The following is a 13,434-nucleotide window of genomic DNA, read 5'->3' as shown; positions in this document are numbered from 1 at the left end:
CCAAAACCAGCTTGAACAAGTGAGTCTTCAGCTGCTTTTTAAAGGAGACCACTGAGTCCACTGATATCAGGCTCAGGGGGAGAGAGTTCCAGAGTCTGGGGGCCACAGCAGCAAATGATCTGTCACCTTTGGTCTTTAGCCTGGTGCTGCACAACCAGTAGGCTTTGGTCACTGGATTTCAGAGACCTGCTGGGGGTATAAGGTCTGAGAAGATCATCAAGGTATGATGGTGCTTGTCCATGTAAGGCCCTATAGACCAGAACCAGGATCTTGAAATGAACCCTGAAGTTGACTGGCAGCCAGTGACGCTGGAGGAGAAGCGGGGTGATGTGGGTGTGTTTGGAGGACTTGGTCAGAAGCCGAGCACAGACATTCTGAACCACCTGTAGACGGTTCAGGGAGGTTCTGCTCAGACACGTGAAAAGAGAGTTACAGTAGTCTAAGCGTGAGGAGATGAAGGTGTGGATAACTGTCTCAAGTTCAGAGCGGGACAGAATGGGACTCAGCTTAGCAATGTTCCTGAGATGGAAGAAGGAAGAGCCAACAAGAGAACTGACATGAGAATCCAGGGTGAGAGCTGGGTCAAAGGTCACGCCAAGATTCCTGACAGAAGGTTTGGTGTGAGAAGCAAGCTGACCAAGAGAGTCTCTGACAGCTTAGGCTGCCGCCCCCACAACCCGACTCCAGATAAGCAGCCAAAAATGGACAGATGGACAGATGGCATAAATCTGATTAGTAAAGACAAACCAATTGTGTTAATGTCCTGTTATTATTATGAGAATCAAGTCTCTCTTCATGCACCTACAAACAGAATCCAGCACCAAAACAGAAATAAATATACGTCGTTTCTGTAACAAGACTGCTCTGAACTTAGATGACTTCTTTAGAAGCAGAAATCAAAGACAAAAGACAAAGAAGTTGCCATCATGATGCCTTCATACAGGCTTTCATCGTAATAAATCTCAAAATATATAAAAATTTTCTACACAACACATCCAGAATCTATTGTCACAGAGTTAGATGTTGTTGGCAAAGTCAGACCAAGCCAACTAATGTCTGTTGTGGAAATGATTCTCTCTATAATGATCTGTATTCACCTTCCTCTGACAGGAATGAAGGGGCGGAGAGAGAGAAAGCAAGAGATCTAACAGCAGGAGAGGAATTCTCCTCGTGTTTACCCTTTTCTGTGTCCCAGAGGATGACGAGTCTCACACTGCCTTGTACCCGAGTCCTTTATCTCTGCGCTTCAGCTACTGACCTGCTGCTCAGCGGCGGGATCGTGTTACGTGGAGGTAAAGGTGGCTCTGCTGCAGCCGGGAGACCTAAAAGACACCCCGGTTAACATGTTCACATGGATTCATCTCAACATTATCTGAAATATAAGTAAAAACAAAAACTGCACGTGAGAGTTCATGTTTAAATGTCTGACATATAGTTTAATTGAATAAAGGCACATTCTCATGAAGGCCACATCATAAACCACTGAGAAGGAACCCATCCATCCATTTTCTGGGTATCCCTTTAGCTGTCCTGTAGGCTACCTGGAAAACCTCGCCAGTTAGGCGTCCTAGCCAGGTGCGTGAGCCATTTTGCGACTGAAGCCAGTCTCTAAACCAGGCGTGTTAAATAGCAGTGGTTTTGTGTGACCTCTCCATCCTGCTGCTGGTGAAAGATTCAAACTTGGCTTTTTTTAGAAGGGTGTAAAAAAGCAGCAGTGTCTCAGGAGGGAGAGCTGGTTGTAAAGTACAGCCTGCTGACAAAAAAGTCATACTTGTGTATCAAACACACGCGTGTGTGTGTGTGTTGGGGAATGTCAGCATGAAGGGTCATTTCTGGCCTCTGATGGACCCGCCCGAACCCCTGAGGCTCCTCTCTTGTTTTTAATGCTGTTTTTGACTAAACCAGTGGAACCAGACCTCCGTGGGCACCATGAATACCCCGGCGTCTCACCTGCAGATCCGCACCTTTTTCAGGCCTTTTACGTTAAAGAGAGGCACATTACAGGCATTGTGGATAAACTAGTAAGGTGGCCTGCTGGCCGCAGGGACTGTTGTGATTCAGCTTTTGGGAAGGGGAGGAGGCTGGTTCGGGGGAGTGACCCACGGAGGGGCCAGCTGGGTCCTATAAAGCAGTACCGCCATCTCTGTTTGGGACAGCCCCGGGTTTGTCCGGTCCTAGCCAGACTCCACAGTCCAAAGCGTCTGCAGCTCCTGCTCCTGGGTCCGGTCCGGTTCGGTTCGGTGTGTTCGCGCTCCGCCGCCATGGCACCTGTCCTCCGCCTGCTCCTGGTCGCGGCTGCGCTCCTTCCAACTGCGACATCAGCCAGCCTCAACGAGACGTGAGTCCTCCATCCCTTTGTTCCTCTTCATTAATTTGTTTTTTCACGTTTTGCCGCACCCGAAAGCACCGTGAAAGTTAGCCTACTCAAAAACACCTGCTGGCTTTGTTGTGTCCCGTTCTGACTCTGACCGCTTCTCTGACGTCATTAATTGGGTGGCGCCTTAGCCAATGAAACGGTCTACTGTGGTTAAGATAAACATGGTCACTATTTTTAGTTAATTAATAAATATTGAAATAAATTGTAGATAGGAGTCATATCATAGGACATTTGTACATTTTATTTTAAATTTAGTTTTAATTTTGTTCCTCTAATGGTGATGGTCTGGGCCCCATCCAGCCAATCAGGCCCTAGGCACGTGCCTACTTTGCCTTTGCGTTAATCCGGTTCAAAAGTCAGGTTAACCTCCCACCTTGTTTAATTAAGCCAACCTGGTTTATCTGAGGGGGGTGTTTATTTAATCTCTGGACCCATTTGGGTTAAAACCCCAGTCAGAGCATCAGACATGTAGAAAAGGCACTCTTCCTCCTCATTATTAACCCATCTTTATCACACACAATCATAATCACCCTTCTTAGAATTAGGAAATCAGACTTTGCCCTGCAGGTGAGATGTCTAGGAGCTTTTCAATCACCTTTTATTCCTGCTTTTACATTTTAGGATGCACATTTAGATTTTCATCCTAGCAGTATTCAGATTTTCTACCTGCCATTGAATTCATCATTACTCAATTAAAACGAAAACATGTTTAAACTGGACCGTATGGCCATTATGAATGATGCTCCAGTTAACCTGGGTTAGTTTATTATCAGCCCAGGGAGGAGAATGTGTTCAAGGTGAGTCGCTGCCAGCTGTTCGTCTTTTCAGCTTTGGAGAAAAGCTTTGTATTTTTTTAAGCATTTAGCAGCGTTCTAGTCTCTCCTGTGTGCTAGTCTGAGTTTGGTCTTTTCCTTGATGTAAACTCTCCGCTCAAGTACCAAAAGTTCTTTCAATAGTTACTTTCACATAGATGACCCTAACAAAGAGAGAAAAGAGGAATGGGCTCAGATGTCTGAGGGAAAGGACGACCTAAAGCACCTAAAGAGGCTTTTGTATTGATTTTCCTTCTGGACCTTTGTGCTGCTGTGTTTGACTTTTATCTGGACTGTTGTCATCATGACTCAAATGCACGGAGTAGTTTAGTAGCAGACAGAAATGACATCATCGGGCAGCATATCTGCCTCTGAGCAGTATCAGCAGGCCGCTGGACCGGGCAGCCTCTCAGTTCCTACAAATAAAAGCTAAAGTTCCTTCTCGTGTGTCCGCTGATATGAAAACAGTCCAACTTGTTGCAACGTTGTCTTGACTGATTCAGATTACTGTCCCCAACTTAAATAAGAAGATGAAAGGATCATTGTTTTATTACCTGAACCCTACGAGCTACATGTGTAATTAATACCTCGCACCTGTCACGTCTTTTGTCGTTTTTTTTTTTAATGATGAGGCAATATCAAACATGGACACCTCCAGTATTTAAGATCCACTTTAGGTCAAATACGTACATCCAGTGCAGGTACGTTGGGTTAATGACATACATTCGTGGATTAATTCTCAAATGTGTTTTTTAGTAAAGAGACTTCTGACTTTGTGGATTATGGCGGGACTCCTCCTCAGCCAAGTTTAGTTGGAGCTTTAGCATCACCAGCCTGCCTTCCTCCTCTAAGTTTGTGTTCAAAGGAAGCCTTTGCCTGTGTCGTTACGTCAGCCCAGAACACTCCAGTTTCCCACGTTAAGGAGGCTGCAGCCAGCGGCTTGAACTGGGCAGCTTACGGAAGGTCAGACGGGTCAGCGGAGCTTCCTGAAGGACAAAGGGCTCGTTCTGTTATTTGACTGGCGCTGTGCATGTGAATGTTGGAGTGGTGTTAACAGCAGCCTAGAGGCCATGCTGGGCCCATCACACACAGGCTTTAACCCAGTTTAGCTTCTTTTTGTGGCTGATGTTTGATTTCTGGCAAACCTGAAAATGTTTTAGTAAGCTTATCCAGGGAGTGTCATGTGATGTGCATTCAGATGTGAGTGGTGCTCTAGGGAAAGAAATGATCCATCTTTCAGATGAGGGTGGATACTGATTTTTCTCTAACAGCTTTAATTATCTAGATGTGTTTAAGTATCTAGATGTGTTTATTTTAGAATTTCTGAAGGAATCTGGATTCTGGAAGAGTCTTGGGAAGATGTTGGATTAGTACAGCTGCCTGGAAATGTTCACAGTATTATATTCATTCTTTTGTCTTAGACCAGCTGATCAGTCAAATCAGATGAAACCTGATTTTTATCTGATTTCTGACGTTCTTCTATGTATTAATGTTTTCCTGGTTACTCAAAGGCTTGAAATAACAAAGATGTCACACCTCTCAGTTGAAGAAGACAAATAAATCCTTTTAACTGAATTTTTTTCTTCTTCCGGCTCTTGGAGAGTAGACAAAGTCCTCCTCTCCTCCGTATCTTATCCCCATGGCTCTTTGTCCTGTCTGTGCACGGCGCTTCTAATTTTTTCTGGAAACAGGAAATTATTAAAAATGGATCTGGTCAGCTGGTCTCTCAACGCGATTGACAAAATTTTTTTCAACAATGAGAATGGGAGAAGGGGCTCCCGGGTGCCCCTCTGGGACAGAGCCAGTTGGGCATATCATGGATTCCTGGAAACAGTGAAACCTGATCTGCTTATCTCAACTGTCTGTAGAGGATTCTGAAGACGTCTGGATATTCGTTGTGTTGGTGTCAGGTTTCCTGCTTTTTGGCCTGGGAGGTTACCTGGCTTACCGGAAAATCAACGAGCTGTCTAGGAATATTGGCTCAATCCCTTATCTGAATGTGAGGCCCTTGAGCCTGTGAGGCTGAAACAAATCCCCCCCACCCCGAAGAAATGTGGAATGCTGCCGTCGCCATGGCAACTCTGTCTCCCTATCCCAGCTGTGAAGACTGTCGAATCATTCCAGGAGTCACTGTGCTCTCTAACCCAACTACCTCCCTCCCCTGTCCAGACGGAGGTGACGAGCGCTGCTTATCGTGGCTGCATGTACTGATGTGAGGGGGGTCCCAAAACCCTACCACCCCACCTAGTGGAAACTTATGTTGTATAATGTCTGAAGTCTGTTGCATTTCTGTCTGAGGTGTTTTTTGCATAGAAAAGCTGCCCTCTCTGTGGAGAGTAACTCTGAAGTACCTTTTTTTTCCTCCACCTGACCCAATCCTCATATAAACCCTCTGATCTCTATTAAGGTAGCGCGACTCGGGTTGCGAATGACTACAGTCACCAACTCTTGTCATGTGTCTATGCCTATGTATGTATGTATGTATGTATGTATGTCTGATCTCAGAATTGTGTGTGCTGAAACTCTGATTTCCCTCTGGGATTAATGAAGTATCTTTGAATTGAATTTTGACCTCTTTTACTTGTCAGAAGCAATCATTTTAATTTGCTCTTTTGTATTTAAAACACCTTTACTTACCATTTTTCATTTAACATCTTTCTTTCTGCTATTTAAATGTATTTTATAATTTTACTATGATGTTTTATTTATTTTTTTAACAACTTTTTCATTTTATATTTTTCTAATTTTTAAAAGGTTTAGGCTGGAAACAAAGACTCCAATTATGGCCACTCATCCTGCAGCTGTTAGAGCAGGGTGTGAAACCAGACGGAAACACGGCAGCAGGTTTAATAAAAGAGAAATAACCAAAGAAAAGCGTCCCGTAAACCTGCATCGTCGCTGGTAGTTTGGTTGTTGGGGGATCGCGCTGTCATTGGCTCACATTACTGTGACCTGATTCACTCTGGCTCCTCTGCTGTTGAGGCCTGGCTGAAGCTATTTTAACAGATGAAGTGTGTCTTCTGGAGGAAATCGGTCTCCCAGACCTTTAATAAAACCCTTTTCCTTTCTTTGTTCCAGTACGTATGTAGTGACAGTCAGCTCGGTTCTGACGGGAGGCAAACAGGAGACCTTGTGTGCACAGATCCAGAATCCCACAGCACGCCTCTCCCTGACCATCAGCCTGGCCCTGGACACCACCAGCAGCATTATTCTACAGCAAAGTATCACCCAGAACTTCTACACATGCGTACGGTTCAAGGTCAGGTATATCCTCTGTTGGTTGTATTCCTGATGCAGAACTACTGTGAATGTTTGGATAGTGTGATCTCCCCCCCCCCCCCCCCCCCTTCATGCTCTCGTTGCCCACATTATTGAGTGCCACATATCTTGGCATCATTATGTGCCTCATTATTCTGGGGCATGGTCAGGGCAGTCGGTACCAGTTGGTTGCTCGGGTTCACGTTACACCTCTGCTCCCTACGGCAGGCCTGTTGACGGGAAACTGCGTGCTCCACGCGGCTCCGTGAAGATGGCACGTAGTCTGCTGTCCAGCCCTTGTCTCAGCTTCTGGGCTAGTCTGATAGTGATGTTTCTGGGGCAACAAAGCTAATCCCCTCTGCTCTCTGCTATGGGATTAGCCGGTTACCTGCATTCTTCAGGAGAACACCCCCAACTGGGATTTATGACCCCCCCCCCCCCCCCCCCCTCACGTAATGGAAGAGGTTTCAGCCTCTGTTGTGCAACAGCAGCTTTACTGGCGTGTGAACCAGTGTGAGAGTATTTTATACTTGGATTGTTTTGAAAATGTCTCACAGAGATTTACTTCCTGCTCATTATTTTTGTTACAGATTTGGCTAGAAAATGATCTCCTTCAGTGTTTTCCCTCCTTAGCTGTGAGCTGTGTCGTTTCTGACTGATGCGTTTGACGCTGCAGGTTCCTTTAGTGCTGGTCAACACCGTGGCAACCATTCAGGTATCACTTCAGGACGAGGCCACCTCGGTAAACAAGACTACCAAAGTCATGATTGAGCCTCCGGATATAATCCACCTCATCCAGACTGACAAACCCATCTACAAACCAGGACAAACCGGTAGGTGTCTCAGGAATCCTCTCTGAGGAAGTGTTGAAGCTTCCAGCTGGGTGTAGCTCTGCAGTCTGGCTCTTCATCTTGTTATCGTCTCTGCTCTGCTTACCAATTCAGCTGTACTTGCACAAATGTGGACTACTTCATTAAATCTGCATAGTGCTGAGCCATCACTTGCAAACTTTAAGAATTATTTCTAAAACCGCTCCACAGAAGATGTTTCCTCAAGAGTCTCTCTATCTGCCCTGTAGACGCTGATCCGACACACTGAAGGGATATTTGAGACCAGGGTTGTGTTGGTGCTAAATTCATACGACCTCAGTGAAAAACCACTGGCATAACAAATCTGTTGCAGGAAGTTCAAAGATAACGAGACCCTAACCCAGTATCTCTGTTTGGGTTTCTCATCAGACTGACTGAAAACATCCACCTCATGGATTTAGTAGAAAAGCTAAAAGACAAAGGTTTTAGTTTGAAACCAGAACGAAACAAAATAAAAAAAAAAGACCATTTGGTTTCTTATCTATTTGTTACTATTAGGGTTGCACAACTCTGTGATGAACGATTCAATATGAATCTAGATTCACAGGTTATGATTCGATATGATTCGATTTAAAAACGATGTGCTTTTATTACAGACCGATTCGATTCAGAACAATTCGATCAAAACGATTCTATTCAAAATGATTCGATTCAAAACAGTTTATTTCAAAACAATTTGATTCAAAACAATTCCATCCAAAATGATTCGATTCAAAACTATTTGGTTCAAAACAATTCGATTCAAAGCTATTCCATTCTAAACGATTCGATTCAACACAATTTGATTCAGAACGATTCGATTGAAAACAAATCAGGTGTTGAATCACCTGTGCAGCAGCTCATCAGGCTCTGCAGAAGTCAGGTGTGTTGCAGCAGGGTTTAAACTAAAACGTGATGTTACCGGTCCTCCAGGACCTGGATTGGGCATCCCTGCACCAGACGTAGGTAGTAAGTGCAACATTTCAATGTTAATAAGTTTAAACAAACCAAGTAACAACCTTATAATGATGATGATCATTCATTTCAGCGTCAGGCCTGGGGAGCCAGAGAGGAAGGACAAAGCAGTAACCACATTCTTATCTCAATACTTAACACAGCCACAAGTGCTTCATGTCCAAAATGATAGAAAGTAAATAAATATGTGTCAAATAAATCAAACTACTGCTTTTCGACCTGTGAAATGTACTCACCATACTCTTGACCGTGTTTCTTTGCATGCTGATTCAGATTTGTAGTGCCGCCAGAATCAGTCAACGATGCTCTACACAGTTTACAAATAGCATGGCTTTATTTGACTTCCCTTCCTTCTTATAAAACCCAAAAATGATCAACGCTTTGGATTTTTGTTTCCACAATGCATTGAAAATCTGCCTCGGTGTATTATCACCTCTCACGCTAAGGCTGATGCTGTCGTTCTTCACAGCCGCCATTTCCCGCATTGTCATTTGCTTATCGCTCCTGCTAACATCAGCAAGACACAGGAAGTAAACAAAAGCCGCCTGTACGATCCCGAACCGACGCGATCCTCCCCGACTGTACTGTCCCAGATGTGTACACAGCTCTACAGAGCTTCCTGGGCAGCTAGTTTGTATTTGCTAAGTTGTAAATAAAGATGTTTAAAAACGTTTTGCGGGCAGCTTAAGCTCTTGCATTGTATAATCCTCCCATTGTCCTAATGGGTGTGAGCACCTCACCCCTGCCACATGGACCTCAAGGGATAAACCATCAATCCTGCTCAATGGTCAACTTTCCTCGCGGGGTCACCCATAAAGACAGTGGGAGGGTTAAGAGATGATGGCGCAAGTGTGATGCCACCAACCGATTCAAAATGTTGCGATACCTGATCCATGACTCTGCAACCGATTCATCTAGGAATTCATGGCTACTTCCTATAGATTGAGGAGGCTGCTACTGATCGAGCCATCTCTCTCACACGTTGAACCGATTATCCGATTGCATTGGTTTATCTTTCACAACCATAGTATGACGAATCATGTGTTCCTGCACAGAAATAATCAGCCAAACTCACACATTCTTATTTCTGTGCTGCGTTAAGTTTTTTCCTGCCACCGCTCCGTTTTAGTTCATTTAAACAACTTTCATTTTTTGGTCCTTTTTTATTTTCTTGTTCAACTGATCACTGTAATAAACAGAATTTGCCCTCCATTTTCTTCTATGTTAATTGGTAAAAAAAAAAATTTCCACCATGTTTATTTGTGCACATCTCTGAGTTCTGCTGCCTGTAGTAAACACGGCTTATATTGGTTTGTTTGTTTTCTTCTTCTCTTTAAAGTCCAGTTCCGGATCGTCTCAATGGATGTCAACTTCCTCCCTGTGGACCAAGTGGTATGTAGTAGTAATCCGTGTGTGTGTGTGTGTGTGTGTGTGTGTGTGTGTGTGTGTGTGTGTGTGTGTGTGTGTGTGTGTGTGTGTGTGTGTGTGTGTGTGTGTGTGTGTGTGTGTGTGTGTGTGTGTGTGTGTGTGTGTGTGTGTGTGTGTGTGTGTGTGTGTGTGTGTGTGTGTGTGTGTGTGTGTGTGTGTGTGTGTGTGTGTGTGTGTGTGTGTGTGTGTGTGTGTGTGTGTGTGTGTGTGTGTGTGTGTGTGTGTGTGTGTGTGTGTGTGTGTGTGTGTGTGTGTGTGTGTGTGTGTGTGTGTGTGTGTGTGTGTGTGTGTGTGTGTGTGTGTGTGTGTGTGTGTGTGTGTGTGTGTGTGTGTGTGTTTGGCTGTGGTTTCCAGCGAGCAGTCAGTGAATGTGAGGATCGAGGTCTATTTTGGTTCAGAGGAGTGGGAGGTGAAAGTAGGGCTGTTTGTTGATTTTTGAAGACAGCGTGGGTGTGAGGCTCTGTGTGGAGCACTGCGATAAACATGCTGTCAGAGTTCATTTGGCACACACCGCATTTGACCCAAACATCTGAATCAATACCCGTGCCGGCGTTTTTCCATTTGTGATGTGAGGGTGAAAACATGGCTGCATGCAGTCGACATGAAATCCACATCTCCATACGACTCCAGTGATGCGCGCTGAACGTGGTAAATCCTATCAGCTGTAAAGAAGACATTAGTGTTCCTTCACACATTCAGGCTGCAGCGCGAATTATGAATCTGAATTTTTTCCTCCCATAAGAACTTCCTCGGAGCAGAAAGGGAGCTGCATTATTTAAATGGCTGTTATCCTTAAGTTGAGCATGTTTTATCATTTGCATAATTTAAAATTACACAGCTCAGTTTCTGTCCAATGATGACATGAGCTGAGATTTGCATCTGGATGAGCTGCTTCCATTAGAATAATACAAATTTGCACGTCTCATCTGGGCTTTGTACTATTTTCACTGGGTGCAAAGAACAAAATGTGTTTTTCTTGAATTTAATTGTTTTTCTGTCCTTGTTTTTTTTCTTCCAGTACACAGAAGTGACGCTGCAGGTGAGCAACTTTTAACGTTTTAACCTTTGCACCTGTGAGTGATGAAACTACCGAAAGCTGCCGAGTCATGGCTTTGTGAAAGGCTGTGATGGTTGGGTTTTTCTTGCCTTCGAGCAAGAGGCAGGATGCAAAGTGGAGCGGCAGATCTGAAACGAATGAAGCGCTGCAGAACAAAGAACATCTGTAATAATTAAATAAATAAACGTGGAATAAAAATACAGAGTTAAAGGAAAAAACGATGAAATCTGATCATATAATCTCAATAAGTAATAAAAATAACCACTTTCAATGATCAAAGCTTATTAATAAACAAACTCAAATTAAAAATGCATTTCATCTCAAAATTGATTTTGTGTCTTCTGACCTTCTTCTGGTCCAAACGGGCTGTAACCCTGAATGTAACCTGACTTGAGCTTTGGGGTCTTTTTCCTCTCAGCTCAGATGAAACAGACTTTGATTCACAGCTAAGGTGAAATATCAGTAATAGGTGGTAGAAACAGCAGTCTTCTCTTATTACAGCAGCAGATCAAACAGCAGATATTAAAGTTCAGCTGGCTGTGAGCCCTGCAGGGCAGATGGGCACCGTGGCTCTAACCCCACTGAAACTGTCAAAATACCCAAAAAAGAAAATAAGAAAAAAACGTAGAAATTTAGAAAGATCATTTTATATTGGAAGAGAATAAAATGAATAAAACAAATGAAGATGAATGATTTATTTATTTTACATTAGGTGGTAAAAAACGAACCACATGTTTTTGTTAAAAGCCTTTAAACTGGATGAAAATATTCAGCATCATCTTTCCCACTTTTCCTTAGCATCAAATTTACAAAGTCTCTAAAAACGAAGTTTGGGATTTTGCCTGAATTGTGTGGATCAGGCTCCGCTTCCCTGGCAGACGTAGACTTTCTCCAGGGCCCGGGTCCTCCTGAATGATCATCAGGACACAAACGGGAACAATCAGGAAGCTCGGATGAGATTCAGCAGACTCGGTGCTAAATCTGGTCCCGCACTCAGATGTTAAAGAGATGAAATTAGAATCTCCATGAAATATTTAGAACATCTGTGTGATGAAGGAAGAACATTTTCCAGAAGTCCAGCCCTTTTATCTTTTGAATAATTTGAAAAAAAAAAATGAATAATGAATGTAACATTAAATAAACATGTTTCCAGATGTGTATATATATTTTTTTTTTTACATTACCGCATTTATTTTTTTAGTTTCTTTTTCATTTCTGTTCTCTTTTATTTCTGTACTCTGTCTTTGCTCCTTAGCTTGTCTCCTACCAGCTGGAGGACATTGGGTGCGAGGAGCCTGGTAGATGTTTAGCTGCTGTTGTTGCAGATCTTTGGGTTTGGGTGGATCTCTGTGTGAGATGTTGTGTTCCGTCCTGTTGACCTTCATCTCCTTGCCCGTTAAACACCAAGATACGGTTTAGGAGACATAAACAAAGATCTGGGCTGTCCAGGCCTGGTGTGTGAGGACCAGCAGGTTTAAACAAGATCACTGTGTGCAGGATCCAAACACTAACCGCATCGCCCAGTGGCTGAATAAGACCATCGTCGGCGTTGGCATCCTCGACTTTTCATTCCTGATTATTCCCGAGGCTGCACAGGGAACGTACACGATCACGGCCGTGACGGACAAAGGAGAAGAGATCAACAACAACTTTGACATCAAGGAGTACGGTGAGATGAAGCTAGCCGCACTGGTTCTAAGCTCCCGTTTGTCTCGGTGCTGTTGGAAGGTCTTTAATTCTGTTTCTATACGACAGTCCTGCCAAAGTATGAGGTGAACATCTTCCTGCCCAGTGTGATTACCATCCTCGACAAAGAGGCCACAGTGAAGATTTGTGGGAAGTGAGTGTTCATCAGCATTTTAATAAACCACACAAATCTTTTCTGCATCAGATCTGGTCTTTAACTAGTTACAGCAGAAGCTCCGCTTGGGTTAGGCTCTAGATTTTTTTTATACTGAGGTGAGTGGCATGGTGGGGGATTCCTAGCTTTTCCTGATGGGATCATTACCTCATAGATGAATTATAAGTGAGATTTTCCATGTTTTATGAAGACAGGCGTAAACCTGAGGCTATTGAACTGAAACTGAAACTAAGACGCAGGAAACATCTCCTTGTCCTGCAGATACACCTATGGAAAACCAGTTCAGGGGAGAGCCAAGGTGGAGTTTTGCCGAAAAGCCACCTGGTTTTTCTGGTTTACTGAGCGGAGAGCAGAAGACATCTGCAGGAGCTTTGAGCTGACTGTAAGTTGTCCTGCAGACAGTTAGTCCTAGTCACCACTAAGACTAACTGTCTGTTTTTAATCATCTCCCAGACGGATAAAACTGGATGTGCTTCAGTAAAGGTGAAGTTGTCAGAGTTCGCCCTCAATCAGTACTCCTACGCTGACAGTTTTGATGTAACTGCTGAGCTTGAGGAGTTTGGCACAGGTAGGTTGAGACCCTGGTGCTGTTTGGTTCCTAGGAACACTGATGCCTGATGGCCACCATCTCCATGTTCGTCTCTATCCAGGAGTTACTCTGAAGAGTTCTGGGTCGGCTACCTTCACCAGTCAGATCCGAACGATCACCTTCGAAGACGTTCCCTCATCCTACAAACCTGGAATACCCTTTGAAGGAAAGGTAAGGGCCTGATCAAAGACCCATCCGCCAATCCCTTCGTCACATCACAACTAGGGAT

General features: G+C 43.9%; 1 protein-coding gene across 2 annotated transcripts in view; it reads left to right on the top strand.

Annotated features, from left to right (window-relative positions):
- The first annotated feature begins 1,849 nt into the window (after window positions 1–1,849).
- Window positions 1,850–13,434, top strand: part of LOC107380767 (alpha-2-macroglobulin) — a 29,761-nt gene continuing 18,176 nt past the window's right edge. The window contains exons 1-10 of one of the 2 annotated variants that reach the window (XM_015952103.3): window positions 1,850–2,338; window positions 6,268–6,448; window positions 7,124–7,280; window positions 9,610–9,662; window positions 10,717–10,737; window positions 12,253–12,424; window positions 12,511–12,595; window positions 12,878–12,998; window positions 13,070–13,184; window positions 13,267–13,376. In XM_015952103.3, coding sequence (XP_015807589.3) covers window positions 1,884–2,338; window positions 6,268–6,448; window positions 7,124–7,280; window positions 9,610–9,662; window positions 10,717–10,737; window positions 12,253–12,424; window positions 12,511–12,595; window positions 12,878–12,998; window positions 13,070–13,184; window positions 13,267–13,376 — 1,470 coding nt within the window. In that variant the 5' untranslated portion in view covers window positions 1,850–1,883. The remainder of the gene's footprint in view (window positions 2,339–6,267; window positions 6,449–7,123; window positions 7,281–9,609; window positions 9,663–10,716; window positions 10,738–12,252; window positions 12,425–12,510; window positions 12,596–12,877; window positions 12,999–13,069; window positions 13,185–13,266; window positions 13,377–13,434) is intronic. The other variant, XM_015952104.3, reaches the window with a different exon arrangement.

Source organism: Nothobranchius furzeri, chromosome 13, assembly GCF_043380555.1.
Source record: "Nothobranchius furzeri strain GRZ-AD chromosome 13, NfurGRZ-RIMD1, whole genome shotgun sequence".
Classification (NCBI taxonomy): domain Eukaryota; kingdom Metazoa; phylum Chordata; class Actinopteri; order Cyprinodontiformes; family Nothobranchiidae; genus Nothobranchius; species Nothobranchius furzeri.
The sequence above is the reverse complement of the archived record's forward strand: the minus strand, read 5'-3'. Positions and strand labels throughout refer to the sequence as shown.